At 45.7% G+C, this 20,223-nt stretch overlaps 1 protein-coding gene across 1 annotated transcript in view; it reads right to left on the reverse strand.

Moving 5' to 3' along the window:
• PARD3B (par-3 family cell polarity regulator beta) overlaps window positions 1–19,267 on the reverse strand; it is a 1,020,734-nt gene extending 1,001,467 nt beyond the window's left edge. Inside the window, exon 1 of the mRNA XM_032859992.1 lies at window positions 18,861–19,267. Within this exon, the coding sequence (XP_032715883.1) occupies window positions 18,861–18,980 (120 nt within the window). The 5' untranslated portion in view covers window positions 18,981–19,267. The remainder of the gene's footprint in view (window positions 1–18,860) is intronic.
• Between the last annotated feature and the right edge of the window lie 956 nt (window positions 19,268–20,223).

The following is a 20,223-nucleotide window of genomic DNA, read 5'->3' on the forward strand; positions in this document are numbered from 1 at the left end:
ATCTGCAATAACATGGATGGATCTGGAGGGTATCATAATAAGTGAAATAAGTCAAAGAAAGACAAGTACCATATGATTTCACTCATTCGTGGGATTGAAGAAATCAAACAAATGAGCAAACCAAGAAAAAAAAAAAGTCTCTTAAATACAAAGAACAAACTGGTGGTTATGACAGGGGAGGCTACCTAGGGGCATGGGTGAAATAAAGGGGATTAAGAGCACACTTATCGTGATGAGCACTGAGAAATGTATACAGTTGTTGAATCATTACGTCATACTCCTGAAACTAATGTAAGACTGTACAATAACAGTTAAATGTACTAGTCATTTATTTGTCTTTACTGCCATTTATTTGCACTTAAGAAAAGGGCAGATCTAACTTTGATGATGCAACACAAATTTTATTAATTCTCAATCCTTTTCTTAAAAAGTATTTTTTTTAAATATTTTTATTTATTTATTTGTTTGACATAGAGAGATCACAAGCAGGCAGAGAGGCAGGCAGATGGAGAGAGGGAAGCAGGTTCCCTGCTGAGCAGAGAGCCCGATGCGGGGCTCGATCCCAGAACCCTGAGATCATGACCTGAGCCAAAAGCACTGGCTTAACCCACTGAGCCACCCAGGCGCCCCAATCCTCAACCCTTGATTTTACATCTTTTTGACGTGGTATGTGAAGAAATAGAAAGTACACGTGAAGCACTTGTGTATACTCATATGCAGTAGTCACCACAGGGAAAAGCACCCATATCATTACATAAGTTAGGCTTAACTGTTTTTTTCATGGAGCACCATTTTCACTTGAAAGACTGATAAACTATGGTTATTTATCCTTGAGCTTTCAGTGGATATATCTCAAAAAGAAACGATGGGAGCCAAGGCACTTAATACAAAATAAATGACAGTTATATGTTGCCAATAATAAAGCAGAAATTAAAATTCCAGAAAACTTGTATCCAGCACTATGAGCTAAATAGTTTCCTAATACCTACACTTTTCAGATGATTTGACGGTAATATCAACGTACGTGGTTTTTGAAGCTGTATAATGAAACGTGTCAACATTTGAAAGACTGGCATAACTCAGTGAACCACAATATAGGATGTTAAAAGATCATGCATAGATAACAGATCTATTCCAAGTACAACACAACCAATGAATTATAATGTAACACTATGAAAATTCCATGGGTATAATTTCAGACTCCTACACTGCAACTAACCTTTAAGAAAACAATCACTTACTAAGATGTTTATAATCATGAATCCCACAATTCTGATGTTTAGGATCATAATCCCATTACTACATTATGTTATAGATTCGTCCTCCTGGCCAATGTGCTTTAGAGATCCTGCTTGCCTTTTTTGATGAAATAATAAGTCCAGCTGGAAAATGCTGGAAAATGACATACGATAAGGAACTGCAAGTGACCTCTGGGAGAGGAGGACGGACTGCAGGCACTGGCTACCAGCTTGCAGTCAGTAAGAGCCAGGGCCCTTAGCCCTACAGCTGCAAGAAAGGAATTCTATCAAAAATCTGAGTGAGCCCAGAAGCAGGTTCTTTCTAGTAAAGACTCCTGAGAATGCATCCTAGCTGACACTTTGATTACAGCTGGTAAGATCCTAAGAAGAGAGACGGGCTAAGCTGTGTCCAAGTTCCTAATCCACAGAAACTGTGATATAATAAATGTATAAGAAAGAAAGAAGTATAAAAACAAACCATGTGTTGAATTTGCAGGTAGCATGCAGAAAGCATTATCTTTAACTATCTGAAAAAGCTGGTGAAATGCTCCTCCTTTGGGGCACCTGGGTGGCTCAGTCATTGCTCACTTTCTGCTCCGGTCATGATCCCAGGGTCCTGGGATTGAGTCCTGCATCAGGCTCCCTGTTCAGCGGGAAGCCTGCTTCTCCCTCTCCCACTCCCCCTGTTTGTGTTCCCTCTCTCGCTGTGTCTTGTCTCTGTCAAATAAATAAATAAAAATCTTAAAAAAAAAAAAAAAAAGCTCCTCCCTCTTCCAACTACGTATCTCTGCAAGGCAGGATTTTCTTCATATATTTCAACCGAAACAACCCATTGCAACAGACTGGATGAGCAAGCAGATTTGAGAAACTATCTGATAAGCAAATATCAAAGAGGTGTGAAACAAATGTTATGCAGTGCCCCGTTCTCACTAAATTTTGCTTTTGTTTTGAAAAATATTTTTTCATAGCAATAAGTGATCTTAACTTGTTTTGGTCTCTTTGTTATTTTAAATCAATTAGATATGCTTTTTGTTTTCTCAGCTTTAATTTCTAATATGGCTAATCTACCTAAAAAGGTTTTCCAGGTCCTCTAATATGTAAGTGAAAACGGGTGTTGGGGTGAAGAAGTTCGAGAACTGCTGCAATGTTCTCTTTCCCTCATCTCTGCCAGGGGACACACTTGCTCTCCTTTCCTGCAGTTATCTAAACCCTACCTATTTCTCACATTGGGCCATCCCAACCCACTGGGAGCTCTTTCCCTTCTGAATGCTACTACTATAGTAGTAGTGGGTTATAGCAGACCATGAGACCTTTGTTTTTCAATACAATAGCCAGCAAGTTACCCGTGGACCATTTTGGAACAAAAATGCAAGGAATAAAGAGTAATACTAGAGGGAAGGCAATCAGAAATCAATGGAATTCCCCCAAAGTCTCTTGGTGTAAAAGATGAAAAAACTGCTTTAAACAGAGTAGCAACTGTTACAAACTGAACTGTGTCCCCCAAAAAGATGCGCTGAAGTCCTAACCCTTCATACTTGTGTGATCTTGCTTAAGCAAGAGAGTCTCTACAGGTGTAATCACATCAAGAGAGGTCATGAGGGTGGGCCCTAATCGGCTATGACGGGTGTCCTCACAAGAGGGGAGGACACACAGAGACAGAGAGACACAGAGACAAAGACCACGGAAAGATGGACGCAGAGATTAGAGTTACTCTGCCATAAGCTAAGGAATATCGGGGGCCACCAGAAGCTGGAAGAGGTAAGGAAGTCTCCCCGTTCAGATGCTCTGAAAGGAGCATGATCCTGCCTAGCCTTTGGAATGTGGAAAATAAAGATCTGTCGTGTGAAGCCATCCAGGTCACAGAACTCTGTCATGGTGGCCCCGTAAAACCAGTACAGCAACAGAGTGAGGGGCTCTGCATGACCCCTCCTCACACTCCCCAGGAGTCCTTTTCACCCACAGACAAAAACTGTACAGAAAGGGAAAAAACCAAAAGGCAAATCTGGTTGCAGCAACCACAAAATTGTATATTTATATATATAACTTATATAAGTTATATATATAAATATATATAATATATTATATATAACTTATATAAGTTATATATATAAATATATATAATATATAATATATTATATATATAATATATATAAATCTATAAGTTATATATATATTATATGCTTATATTATATATTATGTATAATATGTTATGTATCTTATATGATATATATGTAATATATGTTATATAATTATATAAATAATCTCTTTTTACTGGAAATTTCTGTACAGGCTTTTTTGTGGGGGGGGTTAGTTTTTTTGTTTTTTGTTTTTTTTTTAAGGTTCTGGGAAAATGTCTCTAACACTGCTGTCAAAACTCGAGCCCACTGAATCTCTACAAATGTGTATCTAAACACAGAGACGAGTATTATCTTGCCATCTTGCACTTCAATTCTTTGCTACAAAAGGAAGCAATCCAGAAACTAATATATAACGTTACCAATACTATTACTATGTCTTGACGAAAGAAGTATGGGATGACAGACACAATTCTTGAGATTTCTTCTAGATTTTATCCAGCCATGTGGACTTGCAGGCCCGGATGACTCTTAGCTCACCTGCTGGCCATTCTCAAGCCTCAAGATCCAAATCTTATCTATGTAGGGAATTTGACATTATAATCCACAGACTGTAACTTAAACCCTTGTAATGCATTCTGAACATGGGAATTTGCCTTCAGCCTCACACTTTGTTTCAATCCAAAAACAACATGATTTTAGAGCTATAAGGATATCTAGGGTCACCTGACCTGATGACAAATCCTAGGTCCCGTAAATATCAGGTAGCCCCAGTGGTGTTCTAACTCTGGGCCCTAACTTATTAGTGGGTAGTAAAATCAAATTAGTATGTCCTAACTACTTTTAAAAAGTAAAGTAATAGAATTAAAAAAGTAGAGGCATCATTTATAGTAAGGATAAGTATCCCCAGGAAACTTACATTTCAATTGTATGTATGTGTTATGAATACTGGATCATGAAGGAAAACCTATTATTGCTGTATTTGTTAATCCAAATCCTGGCAGGAAAGAGATGATTCACACAAATTAGGCACTTAGGTGTTTAATAAACTATTCATAAAGGTTTGCACCAAGCAGTGAGCCCTTGCCATCATCCAGAACCGGAGACAGGGAAAGGAGAGGATGTCCAGTGGAGAGAGGAGCACGGGGGAGGAGGGCACCTCCCTTCTCCTTCTGGGTCCTCCCCCACAGCTGAGGACAACTAGAAGCCCCCAGCCAGACAGTCTACGCTGCTCAGCCTGCTAGGTCGCAAAGGAGACTGTAGAAGGGACAAGCATGGTGGGTCTGGAGGGGCAGTCAGAGGGCCTCTAGCCCCCGTGAATCTCTACCACAGAAGTCCGAAAGCCATCAATATAGTTTATATATTCCTCAACCTACACTCACTGCTTCATTTCTGGAGGCCACATTTTTTCCATAGCTGCCTTCAAATCCCACTCTTGAATCAAGGCTCTAATCTAATGACAAGCAAGTGATGCAAAAGACTGGCATCATCATGGACACATGACTTACCCCAGCCAGGCCCTCAACACTCCGCAGCAACCTTTCATCTGTCCTTGGTCTCCCACCTCTCCTACCCCTATCTATGGGGCTCCTGAGGGCACAGACCCTGTCTTACTGGTCCCTGTACCCCCAGGCTTCAATGCCTAGAACACAGGGTATTCAATGAAACACAAAATTCAGACTGCTCCCTCTACCCATTTCCACCCATACTTCCTTCACTATACAGAATCCACTCCCAAGTCTGATCCCTTTGTCCCCCCAAATCTCAAAGTCCATTCCCTCTTCTGCTTCAACATGTCCATCCTCCGTTCCACAGCAGGGACCTGGACCAGTTTTCTCCACCTCTAGTCTCAGCCTCCTGTCTTCATCCTCCAGGGCAAGCCATACAAAAAGGCAGATCAGACACTATTGCCACCCCACCCAGAATGCTTCCTTGATTCCCCAGCTCTCTAGCTCATTGTTAACAGAAGCCTCCTGCCTTTGACCCTGCCTTCTTCTCACGGCCCTCATTCCCCACCATTCCCTCCCACTGTCACTCTTGGAAACCGTTCCATAATACTGTCCCCCACCAGAAAAACAACAACTACGACAACAACAACACTTTACTTTCAGGCACAGGCTGGCTTCTCCTCTCTCCCTCCCCACCAACCCCCCCATACTCATACCTCCCTCTTTCTCCCCCACACCTCCCATGTCCCTCTCACCCCCTCCCTCTAAGGTCTCTCCCCACCCTTACTGCTTTGCCAAATGTCCATTCATCCTTCGAAACCCTGCGCAGCTAGCGCTCCCCAAGTGAAGGCTACATGACTACCCATCTCTTCCTGCTCCTGGCAAAGCCAAGCTCGGCCACTCTCCCCGCCCACCTCTCCAGGGCCCTGCACCACACTGTGCTCGGTCTACATTGTTCTCTCTGCCCTTTTATTCTATAAGCTTGATGGAGGCAGGGACTATGCCTTATTTTATTCTATAACCCCAGCACAAAACACAATGCCTGAGCCAAAATCATTGTCTAAATCATCTCTCAAGAGACTGAAGCGACGTTGAGATTATAGACTACCAAGCTAAGCAGCCACTGATCAGAGACCTAAGGCCTCCCTGAAGAGACAACATATGTTTTCTGTGAACATGGGGTTAAGGAACTATAGTTATTTCCCATCATTCTTCAGTCAGGAACCCCACGATCTCTGCATCCCTTCCCCAAAACAGGCCACCTCTCTACAAAGAGGAAGGAGCATAAATTATATCTGTATATCCCCTGTCACACTTTCTAGGCTTCCTGTCTTTATAAAATACCAGCAAAACTTAGTCTCATGGGGATGAAAGGTACAGCACCGGGCGTATCACCAATGGTACTGTGATAGCATTGTGGGGCGACAGAGGGTCGCTACTCTTGTGGTGAGGACAGCAGAACAAACAGATTTGTCCAATCGCTATGTTGCACACCTGAGACTAAGGTAATACTGGGTGTCAACTAGGCTTCAATTTTAAAAAACAAATTAAAAGATTTAAAAAAAAACACTTATCCTAAATCTCCCTAAAAAGGCATCAGAAGTCAAGTACCAGCATTCCCCATAAATCCCTAATTTCGGGGCACCTGGGTGGTTCAGTCAGTTAAGCATCTGCCTTTGGCTCGGGTCATGATCCTAGGGTCCTGGGATCAAGCAGCACATCAGGCTCCTTGTTCAGTGGAGAGCCTGCTTCTCCCTCTCCCTCTCCCTCTGTTATTCCCTGTGCTTGTACTCTCTTTCTCGCTCTCTGTCAAACAAACAAATAAAATCTAAAAAAATTAAAAGAAAAAAAGAAAGAAATCCTTCATTTCTGCCTCAAACAAAGCAATAAAATGGGTTTGATCATTTCCCCTGTTCATACGGTTCTCTGGTCTTGCTGACAGAGGCTTAGCCAAGAGCTGCAGACATCTCCCCTGTTATCCGCCTCGATGACCACGTGGACCCCCTGCCCTCCCACCACACCACCATTCCTCCAGGGCCCAGGACCCCCCAGGCAAGTTTAATAACCTCACCTGAGGCAGAAGACAGGAGGAGTATGGGGAGCATTTATCTGGATGACTCTTGGCATTGCATCTGATAGGGACTAAATTGAGAGTGAACCCTTCTTAATCAGACTGCCTTTGGTATCTTGAAATTCCACCTCATTGCAATCCAAAAAGCGCTCGAGTCCAAGCAATCAAAAGAATGGCCCAGCCCAGAGCCAGGAGGCAGACCTCATTTGGCAGTCCCTCAGACAGAGACTCTCAACACAGATACGGAATCCATCTGAATTAAGATAATCCAGATTCATTTGTTAAAAATCAACAGGAGGGGTGCCTGGGTGGCTCAGTGGGTTAAGCTTCTGCCTTCGGCTCGGGTCGTGATCCTGGGATCATGATCCCCACATCAGGCTCTCTGCTCAGCAGGGGGCCTGCTTCCCCCCTCTCTCTCTGCCTGCCTCTCTGCCTACTTGTGATCTCTGTCTGTCAAATAAATAAATAAAATCTTTTTAAAAAAAAAGACAACATGAAATTAATGAGTAAGACACTGAAAATCAAACATTGTTCGAATAGAAGAGATAGTACTACACAAATCCTCAGGAAGGAAAAAGAAGATATTCCTTCATTGAAAATCCAGAACCACAGAGCACTCACAGTCTCAAAAATATGAGAAAAGAGTCAACCTGTCAGATTCCGAAGCTGTTATTTAAGACAATCATTACGGCAGATATAATGGGCCACTGAACTACTGCCGACAGTAAATGTGGATTTGATGAGGTATTTGAAGACAATCAAGAGAAAAGTTGCATTTAGACTTAAAAAACACCACATCTGAAGATTTCAAACTTGCAAAACTTTGTGTTGAATACAAAGTCAGTCTCATTTTTACGAACGGAAGCAAGTAAATTTAACATAATTGCACAAGGATTTATGGTATGCAGACTGGGTGTCAGGTATACGCTAAAAAACACGGACTGGAAAAATTTTTTTTTAATTCCTTGTTTTTGAATAGTTCACAGTGTAGTGGGGAGACCAAATACTTGTAATAAAAGGCAGAGCCTGGCCAGTGGCTCTCCTTTACCCAAGTGGACTATTTTCCTAACCCCACTGCACCTAGATGGGGCACACAGCTGGTCTTAGCAGGGAAATGCTAGGAAGAAGTCGGATCTGCCACTTTTCAGGCCAGGCCACAAATGTCCTGTGGCCTCCCAAATGTTCTCTTGATTCATCAGTCAGCAGAGTGCAGCTCTACAGAAAACGCCAAGGCCAAAGCACACAGCGGGAAGCGGACCTTGCGTGTGAGGGCCCCTACCTCCCACCCAGAAAGGGAACCCTCTGCTGTGATAAGCCACTGTCATCTGGGTGTTGTCTGTCAAGTCAGCAAACTCCAACCACCGAACAGTAAAATCTAAGATGCATTTTCCAAAAGAAAAGCACCAGCACGGGGAGCTCGGAGAACACAACAACGAGGCCCGAGGACGGTGAGGTGGGGCAGGGAGGGAGGAGATTCCTAGAGAAGAGGAAGCTGGAGACTCATCCTGAAGGATGCAGGATTCACCGGGGGTGGGGAACGTGTGAAGGAATAGGAAAGGGCAGGTAGGAATGGGGAGGGCATCAAGGGGTAGGTAAGCAAAATTTGCCTTTCCACGTAAACTCCACAGAGAACTGTTCAAACAATCCCAGCAGCAGCAGTTCACCCACTACCAGACTGGTGGCTGCAAGGCTGTCGGTGGAAAACGCTGTGGAAGAGTCCAGAGCTAACAGGGGCAGGGGCTAAGAGTCTGCTGCAGTCCCCCACCGCGGAGATGAGCAAGGGCATGGCTTTGGGGTAGAAGCAGATGCAGGAGATGCACTTGGAACCGAAGAAACCTTTGAAATAACTAGACAGAGGGTGGGCTCTAAGGGAGGAAAGATCACCAAGGAACGGAGTATGCCCAGGTTTCCGGATCAGACATTGGGGTGAATGATGGCATCCAGCAGATTTACAGAGAGCAGGCTGGACCTCAACTGTGTGTGGGACACCGGGTGGCAAAGTCCAGAGGCTGGTGGATTTGGGGTCTAAGGAAGCTCAGGGGCAGAGGTGGGTATTTAGGGGTAGCGGACACCACAGAATAGAGGAGGCCCATTGAGAGCAAAGCCAGAGCCTGATGCACTAGCGGGCATGAAAATCCTGTAGGGAGCACCTGCAGGCTGGGAAGAGACGTAGGTTTAAAAATCCTGGAAAGTTCGTGGGCGGACAGAGCTCTAAAAGATCATCAGAATTAGGGATGAGGGACACTTGGCTGGCTCAGTCGGTGGATCATGCAACTCTTGATGTCAGGGTTGTCAGTTCAAGCCTCATACTGGATGGAGAGACTATTAAGAAAACTTTAAAGAATAAAAGTCTTCAAGTGGTAGCCTGGGTGGCTCAGTCAGTTAAGCGTCTGTGTTCAGCTCAGGTCGTGATTCCAGGGTCCTGGGATTGACCCCTGCACTGGACTCCCTGCTCAGTGGGGGTGGGGGTGGGAGTCTGCTTCTCCTTCTCCCCCTCCTCCTGCTTGTGCTCTCTCTCAAATAAATAAATAAAATCTTTTTTTAAAAATTAAAAAAACAAAAACCTTAAAAAAAATAAGGAATGAAAAGTAACAAACTACCACATCTTCATGATCTTATTGAAAGCAGTTATCTGGGGAAGGTATGAGAAACACAGTAACCAACTGGGTTGGATGAGGCTTTACAGAAGTATCTATTTTTTTAATCTAGTTTTCCAAAATCCTCTCCATTTCTTTTTTTTTTTTTTTAATTTATTTGACAGAGAGAGAGAGGCATCACAAGTAGGCAGAGAGGCAGGCAGAGGGGGAGGGGGAGGCAGGCTCCCTGCTGAGCAGAGAGCCCGATGTGGGGCTCGATCCCAGGACCCTGAGACCATGACCTGAGCTGAAGGCAGAGGCTTTAACCCACTGAGCCACCCAGGTGCCCCCTCTCCATTTCTTAAACCCATGCAAATACTTTTAGATATGCACGTTGAGTGAAACGTGAATATATCTGTAATAAAACCAATAGCCACATTAGGAAGCCATGAAAATCCCTTAGGGTATCACCCAAGGGCAGTCACTATGTGGTCCAAGTGACCCTGTACGCCATTGCTCCTCCCTGGGCCCTGACCTTTCACAACTCCCTCAACCAGCCGATGCCCACTCACTTTGTTCCCTCCACCTGCGATGCCCCGTCTCACTTTTCCACCTTACAAATTCCCCATCATCATTCAAAACAGCATCAGGGTCTCCTGTTTAAAGGAGCATTCTTGATCCCTCCTGTAGCTCAGGATACCTACTCCTAGAGTAAAAGTGTCTTATTTACATCTGGGCCTCCTACCCCAGGGGGCTGCAAAACGCATCAAAACCAGAGACAGCAACTGATTAATCTGCCTGTTCGGATCACCAAGGATGTGACCTGTTCCATTAGGCAGCACCTCCCGAAGAACGCTACCTACTGTTATTCAGCAACTTGTACAAACCTCTCCCTTTACCCTGGGCTCTACGGCTACTTGCTTTAATTAATAGAACGTGGCAGCGGGGCCTGGGGGTGCAGTCGATTAAGCATCTGACTCTTGGTTTTGGCTCCGGTCACAATCTCAGAATTCTGAGATCGAGCCCTCTGCATTCAGCATGGAGTCTGCTTGGGACTGTCTCTCCCTCTCCTTCTGGCCCTCCTCATTCTCCCTCTCGCTTGCTCTCTCTCTCAAATAAATAAGTCAACCTTACAAAAATAAATAAAAAAATAAATAATAGAACATACAGAAAACATCATGCCAGTGGCAGATCTAAGCCTTAAGCATGCCTGGAAGCTTCCAGCTTTGTACTCTTTGGAGCCCTGAGCTGCCTTTTGAGAAGTCAAGCAATCCTGCCCTGGAGGCCATGGGAAGAGGCCCCAGCAGAGGATGAGATGCTAAGACTGAGGGGAAAGAACCCAGGCACCCAGCTGACAGCGAGAAGCAAGGCTCCAGACGGAGGCCCCAGGGCAATCAGCCCCCAGCTATTCAAGCCACCCCAGCCGACGCATCAGACTTTACGCAATCTGGAACACCCCGGACCTAGCAAACATCACACTGAGCCTTCTTCGTGCATCTAGAGTTATTTTAAGCTACTAGATGGTGGGGTAGTTTATACTGGAGCAACACATAACCACAACAGATGGTAGTGGACACACGGTAAATGGTTTAACTCAAGAAGAGTTTATGCCCAGCCCACTAGGTACCAGGCACTCACAGGAGCTGGGGCGTCGACAATGAACAGGACTGACAATGATCTCTACCTTTGTTGCCAACATTCTAGTGGGGAGAGACGGATGATAAACACAGTTAGAACCGCTGTGTGGTAGCAAGGGGTGATTCCTGGGGAGAAAAGGCAGGAAAGAACAATACAGAGGATGGCTGGAGGGGTTGTCATTATAAACAGTGTGGTCGGAAAGGTTTCAAGAAGACAGGAACCAACTTAAGATGGAAAAGACGAGGAAAGCAGACAGGTGCATAACTGGAGGTCCAGGACTATTCCAGGCAGAGAAAACAGCATATGAAGTGGGAGACTGTCTGGCTTTGTTGGGATAACAGCCACAAGACCACGAGGCTGGGGGAGAGTAGGACGGGGGTGGGAGAGGAGGTGTGAAAGGTAAGAGATGGTATGCTGGGGTCCCCAACTCCACCCAGGTTTAATGATTCACCAGAAAAACTCATGGGACTCAGCATATGGTCATTCTCACAGCTATGATGTATCACAGTAAAAGGACACAAAGCAAAAATTAAGAAAGGGAAAAGACTCAAGGGTAGAGTTTGCAGGAAATGAGGCACGAGCTTCCAAGGATCCACATCCAGTAGACAGCCCCCCCAGCCCAACTCACCCGCCACCCCCCACCCCACCCCACCCCCCACAGCCCAGACACAAGGTTTGACATCACCTGTGATGTGTTTTCTACCAGTGAGGATCAGCAGACTCAGCATCCCCAGTTTTCCCTGGGGGCTGGCCACACTGGGACCCTCTGCCTAGCAGGCACAAAAATTCCAGGCCTCAGAAAAAGAGCCAGTGTTCAGTATAAACCACCCTATTTGCATAAGCCATTCTTTTCAGAGAGTGGTGGGAACGCCCCACAAGTCTGAGTTCCCAGGTGCCAGTCAAGAGCCAGTCTTGCAAGCAAGCCTAAAGGGAGGGGTCCTGGGCCTGCTACACGAACCTTGTTTTGCACAGATACCCACATCATACAGCACCTGACAGGCCATCTGAAAGACACGGGAGCCAACGGAGGATCTTGAGTAGAAGAATGACATGAACTGACTAGAATTTTAAATGTTACTCTAGCTTTTGTGTTGAGAAAAGACTTACAGTGGGGGTGTGGGGTAGAAACAGAGGGACTAAAAACCATTGGGGAGGAAAACAAAAACAAAAACAAAAATACCATGAGCCTTGAGGCACGTGGGTAACTCCGGTAGCTAAGAGACGGACTCTTAATTTCGGCTCAGGCCATACTCCCAGGGTTCTGAGATCAAGCCCCCCATTGTTCTGTGTGAGTTTCTCTCTCTGTCCCTCCTCCTGCTCGCACTCTCTCTCTCTTTCTCGCTCTCGATCTCTCAAATAAATAAATAAAATCTTAAAAAAAAAAAAAATACCATGAACCCCAGCACGCTAACAGAAAAGCCGGAAAGAAGAATTCGATTCTGCACATATTGTGAGAGGAGGGTCCCTCTGAGTTGCAGACGGACTGCAGGGCAATCCCAAGGAAAAGAGCAGTCAGAGATTGTCACAAGCGTTTCTGACCTAACAACCAGAAGGATGACACTGTCATTAAATGAGACGGGAAGACCTTGGGAAGAGTGGATTTGGAGGAGAGGATCAGGAGTTCAGCTTGAGGTAAGCTAAGGGTCAGATACCTACCTGGCATCCAAGTAAAGGGATCAAAGAAACTGCTATGAACAGAGGTCAGAGCTCAGAGGAGAGATCTCGGCTGGAGAGACAGAGATGATATTGGGGCCCATACTGCTGCATGAGCTCTTTCTGCATTGTAAAGCATCTTAAATCTCACTAAAAATATCCAGAGTTTTCTTCATACTCCTCGTTGGCCTGCCATCCACCAACACCAGAAACAGAGGTGGTGCATCCCCAGGCTGTCGCACCAAAGGGGCAAACTGAAGCAGACCTCAACTTGCTTTACAATTAGGCTGGATTTTCCTCATGCCCAGATGAAGGATTCAAGATTTTAAAGGCTCTCTCTTCCACCTGTGGACACCAAAAGATACTTGAAGATCCCTTTCTGACTGGCAGAGTTCTCAACAGGACAACCACATCTGTAAGAGTGTCAGGTTAAGGGCTGTCTGGGATCTAAGCTTTACAACAGTGGTTCCCAAAAGCATCATCAAAGGAGACTTAGACTTGAATTGTCCATTTAGGTTAAGTCATTTGTGACCATTTAAATTTAAACTTAAAATGCAATTCCTCAGACGTACCAGCCACATTTCAAGTATTTAAAAGTCATGAGTGGCCATGGGCCATCTTACTGGAAAACACTGACCTAGAACACTTCCATGATCACTATAGTTCTACCGGACTATAGAGCTTTACATTTTCCAAGAGAGACACAAAGCCCTGCATTATTAATAGACACCTCAGATGATTTTCATGACCAAACTCTTCAGAAAACAGTCTCATAAAAATCTGACATGATCATTCGCCCAACTTCCTCCAAGAGAATCTAGGATGCAGAATGGTGTGGGAATGAGGATAAATACTTGGTTAACGAAGCCATTTGAGCACATTCTCCAAACTACAATCAGGACTGTCGCTCCCAGTTGCACAAGAGGCAATTAACTTAGCTCAGAGGAACTGAACCGCAGCCCCAACCCCTGTCAGCAAATCCTATGTATAGGTCACAGGATGGTGGTGGGGGAGGGCTGGGGGGTTGGGGGGGAGACACAGAGAGAAAGGGGCATGGGGAGGGAGGCAAGAGGGAGGTGTGGGGAGGTGAAAGAGAAATGTGGGGGACAGAGAGAGGTATAGGAAGGAAGAAAAAGAGGCATAATGGGGAAGAGAAGATCCAGGGGCCACAAACCCAAACACCGACAGCAAGCCAAAGAACAACGATGGGCCATAAATAAGGAAATAATGACAGAGTAAAAAGTTAAGTCCGAGGTGGTAACAAACTGTTGGTGAGGCAATAATCGAGTGGAGAGCAGAATGATGCCTTCCAAAGACAAGAGGGGTGTCTCATCTCCAACTGATGGTTGGGAGGTGGGAAAGTAAAGCCCAGTACTTCCAGAAATTCTGATCTGTTTTTCCCCCAAAGAAGGCAGAACTCTGGACCTTTGCATGAGTCTCAAAATATTTAAACACGGCAACTAAGTCAAAATGTGATACTGAGGGGCCGGGCACCTGGGTGGCTCAGTCAGTTAAGAGTCTGCCTTCGACTCAGGTCATGATCCCAGGGTCCTGGGATGGAGCCCCACATTGGGCTCCCTGCTCAATGGGGAGCCTGCTTCTCCCCCTCTCCTCCCCACTCATGTGCTCTCTCTCCCTACCTCTGTCTCTCTCTCAAATAAATAAATAAAAATCTTTTTAAAAAATGTGATACTGAGCAGAATTGAAAAAACATATCTATGGGTCATGGCAGGCACCACTAGCCCTGTGTCTGCAAACCGGGAGGCTCTTCTATTCAAGTCAAGTAGGAGAACCAAAACCAAGTTCGCAGCAGGTGCCCTGCTGGTGGTGAGTCTGTCTTACCCACGTGCTGGGGAGAGCATGGAGTCCACACACTAGGAGAGGACTGAGCAGAAAATGAAGCACTCAAGTAAGTCCATGTCCAATAAATTGAAAAGCATTTTGGAAATCCAGTCTGGATTTATGTAGTTTATGTACACAGGAACCTTAAAAATCTGGAAGCCTTCATCAAAAACTGAAGCCTTCAAGAATTTAGGATTTCCAGCCCATTTCTCCAGGTTAGGCCCATACAATAGCATGCCATATTCTTGTTACTACATAAATTTTTAGATGCTGACCTCACAGTTTATCAGAAAATGGAATTATTACTCTTATCTTGCTCAGATTTGGGAAGCTGGTCTCAATGGAAAAACAAATTATTCAAAATATCTGAACACAGAAGAGATTCATTCATTTAGGCAGGTCTATCAAATGTTTCTTCAAAAAAAAAAAAAGTATTCTCATACGGTCAAATCCACAAATCTGCTTAAAATTCCAGCATACCCACTATCCCATGAACCCAATATTCATATTATCTCATTCATTTCCACTCCACACATTATACATTCTCATTACTAAACCAGCCTTTCCCTTATTCACTTTGACCTCATCTAGTGCATGTGTGTTTGTGTATGTGTGTGTATGAAATACATATATATAAATGAATGTTCAATTTAATAAATTATTTGAACACCTGCTGTGAGAATGCATTCATGGTAAGAGGGACGATTACTAATGACAGGTTGATCTGGAGAGTCTAAAATACAGTACCTGACATCAAAAGAGTTTAAGATCAAATGAGTTCAGTGATACCAAATGATTTAGATAGTTGATAGTAGTTCTCAGCCCTGGCTGGGCATTAAAATCACCTTTTAAAACACCGATGCCCAGGCTCCACTCCAAACCCAATGAATTAGAATCCTGGAGAAAGGGAAGTAGGCATTTGTATTATTTAAAATGTTAAATGATAAATTAGAGGTAACTAATGATCGACCAGGGTTGAGAGCCCCTGCAGGATATGCCTCAATTACCATTCAACTGTGACACCTAATTTTGATGATAAATTTAACTAGTTACCCAATGATCCCCACCTTGACTACTTAAGAAGACAATCTCCTCTCCACTAACTACTTAAGTAAATTGGATTTAGAGCTTGGGACACTTGATAAACTACCAGGATCCGAAGGCAAGCAACCCCATAATTCTTGCCCCTTAGTCAATTCCACCTTCCTGGTAAAGTTCATTGAACTGCGGGGGGAAGGGGAGAAAGCAGGAAACTCAAAGTCCATTTCAGAACATAATTAAAGCCTTCCCCAAAAGTTCCCTCAGTGTCTTCAGCATCTTACCTACTTCCGGCCTTATCTGATGCTGATTCAGCTGGTTCCCCACATTCCCCAAATACCAGTTTTCTTTGTTTCTTCTCAGCGGAGGGTGGATACTTCCCATGCTGTCCACAAAATCCAGAAAGGCTTCCTTGGGCTTCACTTATCCGCCAAACTAGACACCCCTCAACTCTATCCTCAATTTTGAAATCTGCCTTTCTCCCATCTAAATAATTCAAGACCCAAAAAGAAATGGGCTTAATTTACATTCATGTTCCCACCAAATTTGTTTCTTTATAGCACTCTCTACCTGAATATCTAAGAGATTTGGCCCATTTTTTCCACTAGTAATCAAACTAAGGAATGTTTTTCATACTTGGTTTGCAAATCCTGCAATATTAAGCTCAGAATCTAGACTTCTCCCCATTACATGTAGACCTATACTGTATAAGATATAATCAAGAGGGACTTGTACATGTCACAACTCTCTGCAAGAAACAAAATTGCCATCTTTAGGTTGATAGGTTATTATAGCAGTTTGTAACTGGAAGGTCTTTTTAAAACAAACTGTAAAAAATAAGTAAGATGGATAAACTCCCATGCATAATAACCTATCAGGCTGTGCATTAGCAACTATGAGTAAGGACCCTATGAGTAAGGACTCAGTTCCTGGGTTCAATTCTACCACGTATCACTCATATCTCTTTTTCTTCTCCCCATCTGCAAAAAGAAAATACCAGTACCTGCCTTATGAGGTCATTTAACTTACGTAGTAAAGTTCCTACAACAGCGCCTGCATAGAGTCAGCACAATTCACTTTACTGTTAAGTTTTTATGTCTGAGGGCAGGACTAAAAACCTTGCTGTCCAGGGAAGCAAGACTTTTAAATTTGTGTCACTGATTTAAAGAAAGTGAATTTACGACAAGTTGCCTTTCAAACTGAATTTTGACATTTCTGGGTTTTCCTATTATTTTCCAAATTCAATGGATGAAAGCATGGAATTTGACAGATTATTTCTTGACATTTTAGTTCTATTAGGAATACCATTTAATAACAGTTAAGCCTTGTTATGATTACAATACTATTCAAAATTAAACTCTGGGAGAGAGAGATTTGGGAAAGAGAAAATATCACTTGCCACTTATTAAATTGAGATGTTAAAAGCCAAAGAAGAGAGGGAGAATTTATAAACTACAGGTGACCTTTAAATGTCACATTCGCTAATATATAAATGTAAACACAGAAAAATGTAATATCTGGTAATAACAGTAAACTGATCAATACAATTACATTATAGGTTCTGTGATATTATAAATTACGCTTTCAGTACAGAATATCAATAGCTTTTTAACACCTTTTAAGATCAAATTACAATGCACTAAATTTCATCTAGTCCCCTGCATGTTATTCATAAGTATGTAGCGTACTTCCGTTACTTGGACAGCTCCACATACTAAGCTTCTATATATACAAGAGGTTAGAGCACAAATTATTTTTAATATTGAGTTAGTAAAAAATAACTATCATTTCATTAAAATAATCCTTCGATGATGGTTATTTTAATAATCTGCCTAGAATAATGTTACTACTAAGCTTACTTTCAAAAGTTAGGGAAATACATTTCCAAGGAAATTGGTTACTTGTGCAAATCTCAGTTTTTAACTGAATTACAGAATACAAAGCAATATACACGGGGTGACTGGGTGGCTCAGTCCACTGGGCATCAGCCTTCGTGGGGTCATGATCATGGGGTCATGATCCTGAGATCAAGCTCCTTACAGGGCTCCTTGATCAGCTCATAGGGCTCCTTGCTCTGCAGGGAGCCTGCTTCTACCTCTCCTACTGCCCCTCTCCCCCCTGCCCCTGCATTTGAGCACCAGCACAGTGCTCTCTCACTCTCTCTCAAATAAATAAAAATCCTAAAAACAACAACAAATCAGCATACGCTATTGTAACACTGGGGAAAAACTGGGGTAGATACAGTTTTAAAGGCCATTTCTACAGTTCTCACAGCAAGAGAACAAATATTAAACGAGCCACTGACCTCTAGCACAAGAGTTTATGTCTTGTCCTTTTTGATGAGGATTTGAGGTATGCTGTTCCATATGAAGATTCAAAAAAGAAAAAGAAAAAGGCGCTCTCCAATGCCTTTACTTAAAGATCCCATCAAAGAAGACACAGAGTCCCAGTATGTTACCCAAACACCCACCATGAATTCTAGTGTCTAGCTAGGCCTTCTGAAGATGCACTGCCCACTTAAAAATAACAGTCACTTAACTTTTACTTGTTTCTGATTTCAGGGACAGAGCTGGGAATAATCTACTCACTAGTCGGGCCAGGCACACACACTAGTAAACAGAGAAAACGCGGCATTAAAGACACTCCACATGTAGACGGGTTAGTTGAAGCAAACAGCATCCTTCCACCTAAGTTCCCAGTCACTGATGGAGAAAGCTCACAAGACTTCAATCCCGGAGGCCCCATCAGTGCTAACTTCCGAGTGTGCGTTACTCGCACCAATCAACTTTCTAAGTCCAAGGAACAGAAATGGGGCGGGCCCTAGCCCTAGTCAAAACTCACACCTGAAGTAAGCAATACCTTCCAATACTCCCTTAAGAAGTGTTCTCTCAAACACCTTGGAAGGCAGTGCTTCTCAAACTCCAATGGTCATTCCACTCACCTGGGACCCTGTTTTAAACCAGACTCAGAGGCAGAGGGCTTGGATTAGGGCACCAGATCCTGCATTTGTAGGGAGTCCCCAACTGACTCCCACGCTGCGTTTCCTATCACCCTCTGAGAAGCAAGGCCCACAAACCCCCAGAGACATCCAGGTCACTTATATGAGCAAACAAACCAAAGTTGCGAGAACAGGTAGCGCCCAATAAAGTCTCCTGGGCGCTCTGCGCCCCTTGGGCGTCGCCACCGGGTCCTGGGGCCTCTGACAGGTGCCTGGCCTCGGTGCGCTCGCCGGGAGCCCGCCCCGCGGCCGCGTCCCCCCACCGCCCCGCCCCAGCGCTCACCTTCTCCCGGGTCTTCAGGTAGCGCTGCAGCGCCTGCTGCGTGAGCTCCCGGACGCGCAGCTGGCCCTCCTTGCACGGCACCACGATGCCTGTCCTGCCGAAGCACACGGTCACTTTCATCCTAGCCCCCGGTGCCCGCGCCGCGCCCGGCCGAACAGGTGCCCGGCCCCACGGCCACAGCCCCTAATGTCGGGGTACGCCCGACGCCGGCGGGTCCGAGCCCCCGAGCGCCTCTCCCCAGGCGTCCCCTCAGGGCCCGGAGCTCGCGGCGGCGCCCCTCCGCCCGGCGCAGGCGGCCCCGCAGCGGGCGGCAATCGGGGGAGGGGGCGGCAACGGGCTGGGCTGCCTTCCAGGTAGCTGGTGGCCGGGGGCGCGGCGACAACGCCGCCGCCGGGTTCTTCCTACTCCTCCTGCTCGGCCCGGATGAGGCGGCTGCTCCCAGCCCGCCAAAGCGAAACTGGCGGCCGGGCTGTGGCCCTGGCCCTGGCCCTGGCCCTGGCCCTGCCCCCTGGCCCTGGCCCTGCCCTGGCGGCGGCGGCGGTGGCGGCGGCGGCGGCAGCCGGACCGGGCCGGCCCCAGGCCCGGGGCTGGAGTGGGCGGCGGCGGCGGCGGCGCGCGGGGCCGGAGTTGGGAGGAAACTTTTGCGCCGGATCCCAACTCCACGGCGGCGCGCGGCGCTCTGGGCTCCCGCGGCCCCCGGGCCGGCCTGGGCCCGGCTCTTAAAGGGGCCGCGACGCTCCCCGGCCTCGCCGCGCACTCGGCGGCACGGGGCGGGGGCCGTGCTGCGCGGGTAACTAGAGCCCGGGAGCCTGGTCCCCTCCCTCGATCTCTCCCTGGCTCTGTGCCCCCCGCACACGCGCTGAGCTCTGGGGAGTTGTAACGGGACCTGGAGCTACCCACCAGGGAACTGAAACCGGATCTCATAAAGCACCCCTGAGGGAAGAGCTGGGAGACTGCTGAGCTACACCATTAAAATGCGGGGTTGGAGCAAGATTCTAGGAAAGCCCGGGAGCAGGTGCTTGTCGCCACGCCCACCAAACCCCCCCCCCCCCCCCCCCAGGGAGGGGAGGCTCACAGGTACTGAGCTGCAGGGATGGCCCAAGGGCCTGCCGGGACCCTTGTCTTAAGCAGAGCACCCATTCTATCTGCTGGAGTCCTGAGATGGCAACACTAAGGGGTTCTTGGGGCTAACGTGGCAGTGGAATCCTTCCTTTTACAGAAGAGCAAACCGAGTATTTCCCCAAAGGTCACATCCCAGACCCAGAAATGATAGCATATGTTTACATATATCCTTTTGAAAATGTGCCTTCTGTTGTGCATTTGACTAGAAAAACCATTTTAAACACCTTTAGGCTCATGATTC

This window comes from Lontra canadensis, unplaced genomic scaffold (genome assembly GCF_010015895.1).
Source record: "Lontra canadensis isolate GAN:19392208 unplaced genomic scaffold, GSC_riverotter_1.0 scaffold18, whole genome shotgun sequence".
Lineage (NCBI taxonomy): Eukaryota > Metazoa > Chordata > Mammalia > Carnivora > Mustelidae > Lontra > Lontra canadensis.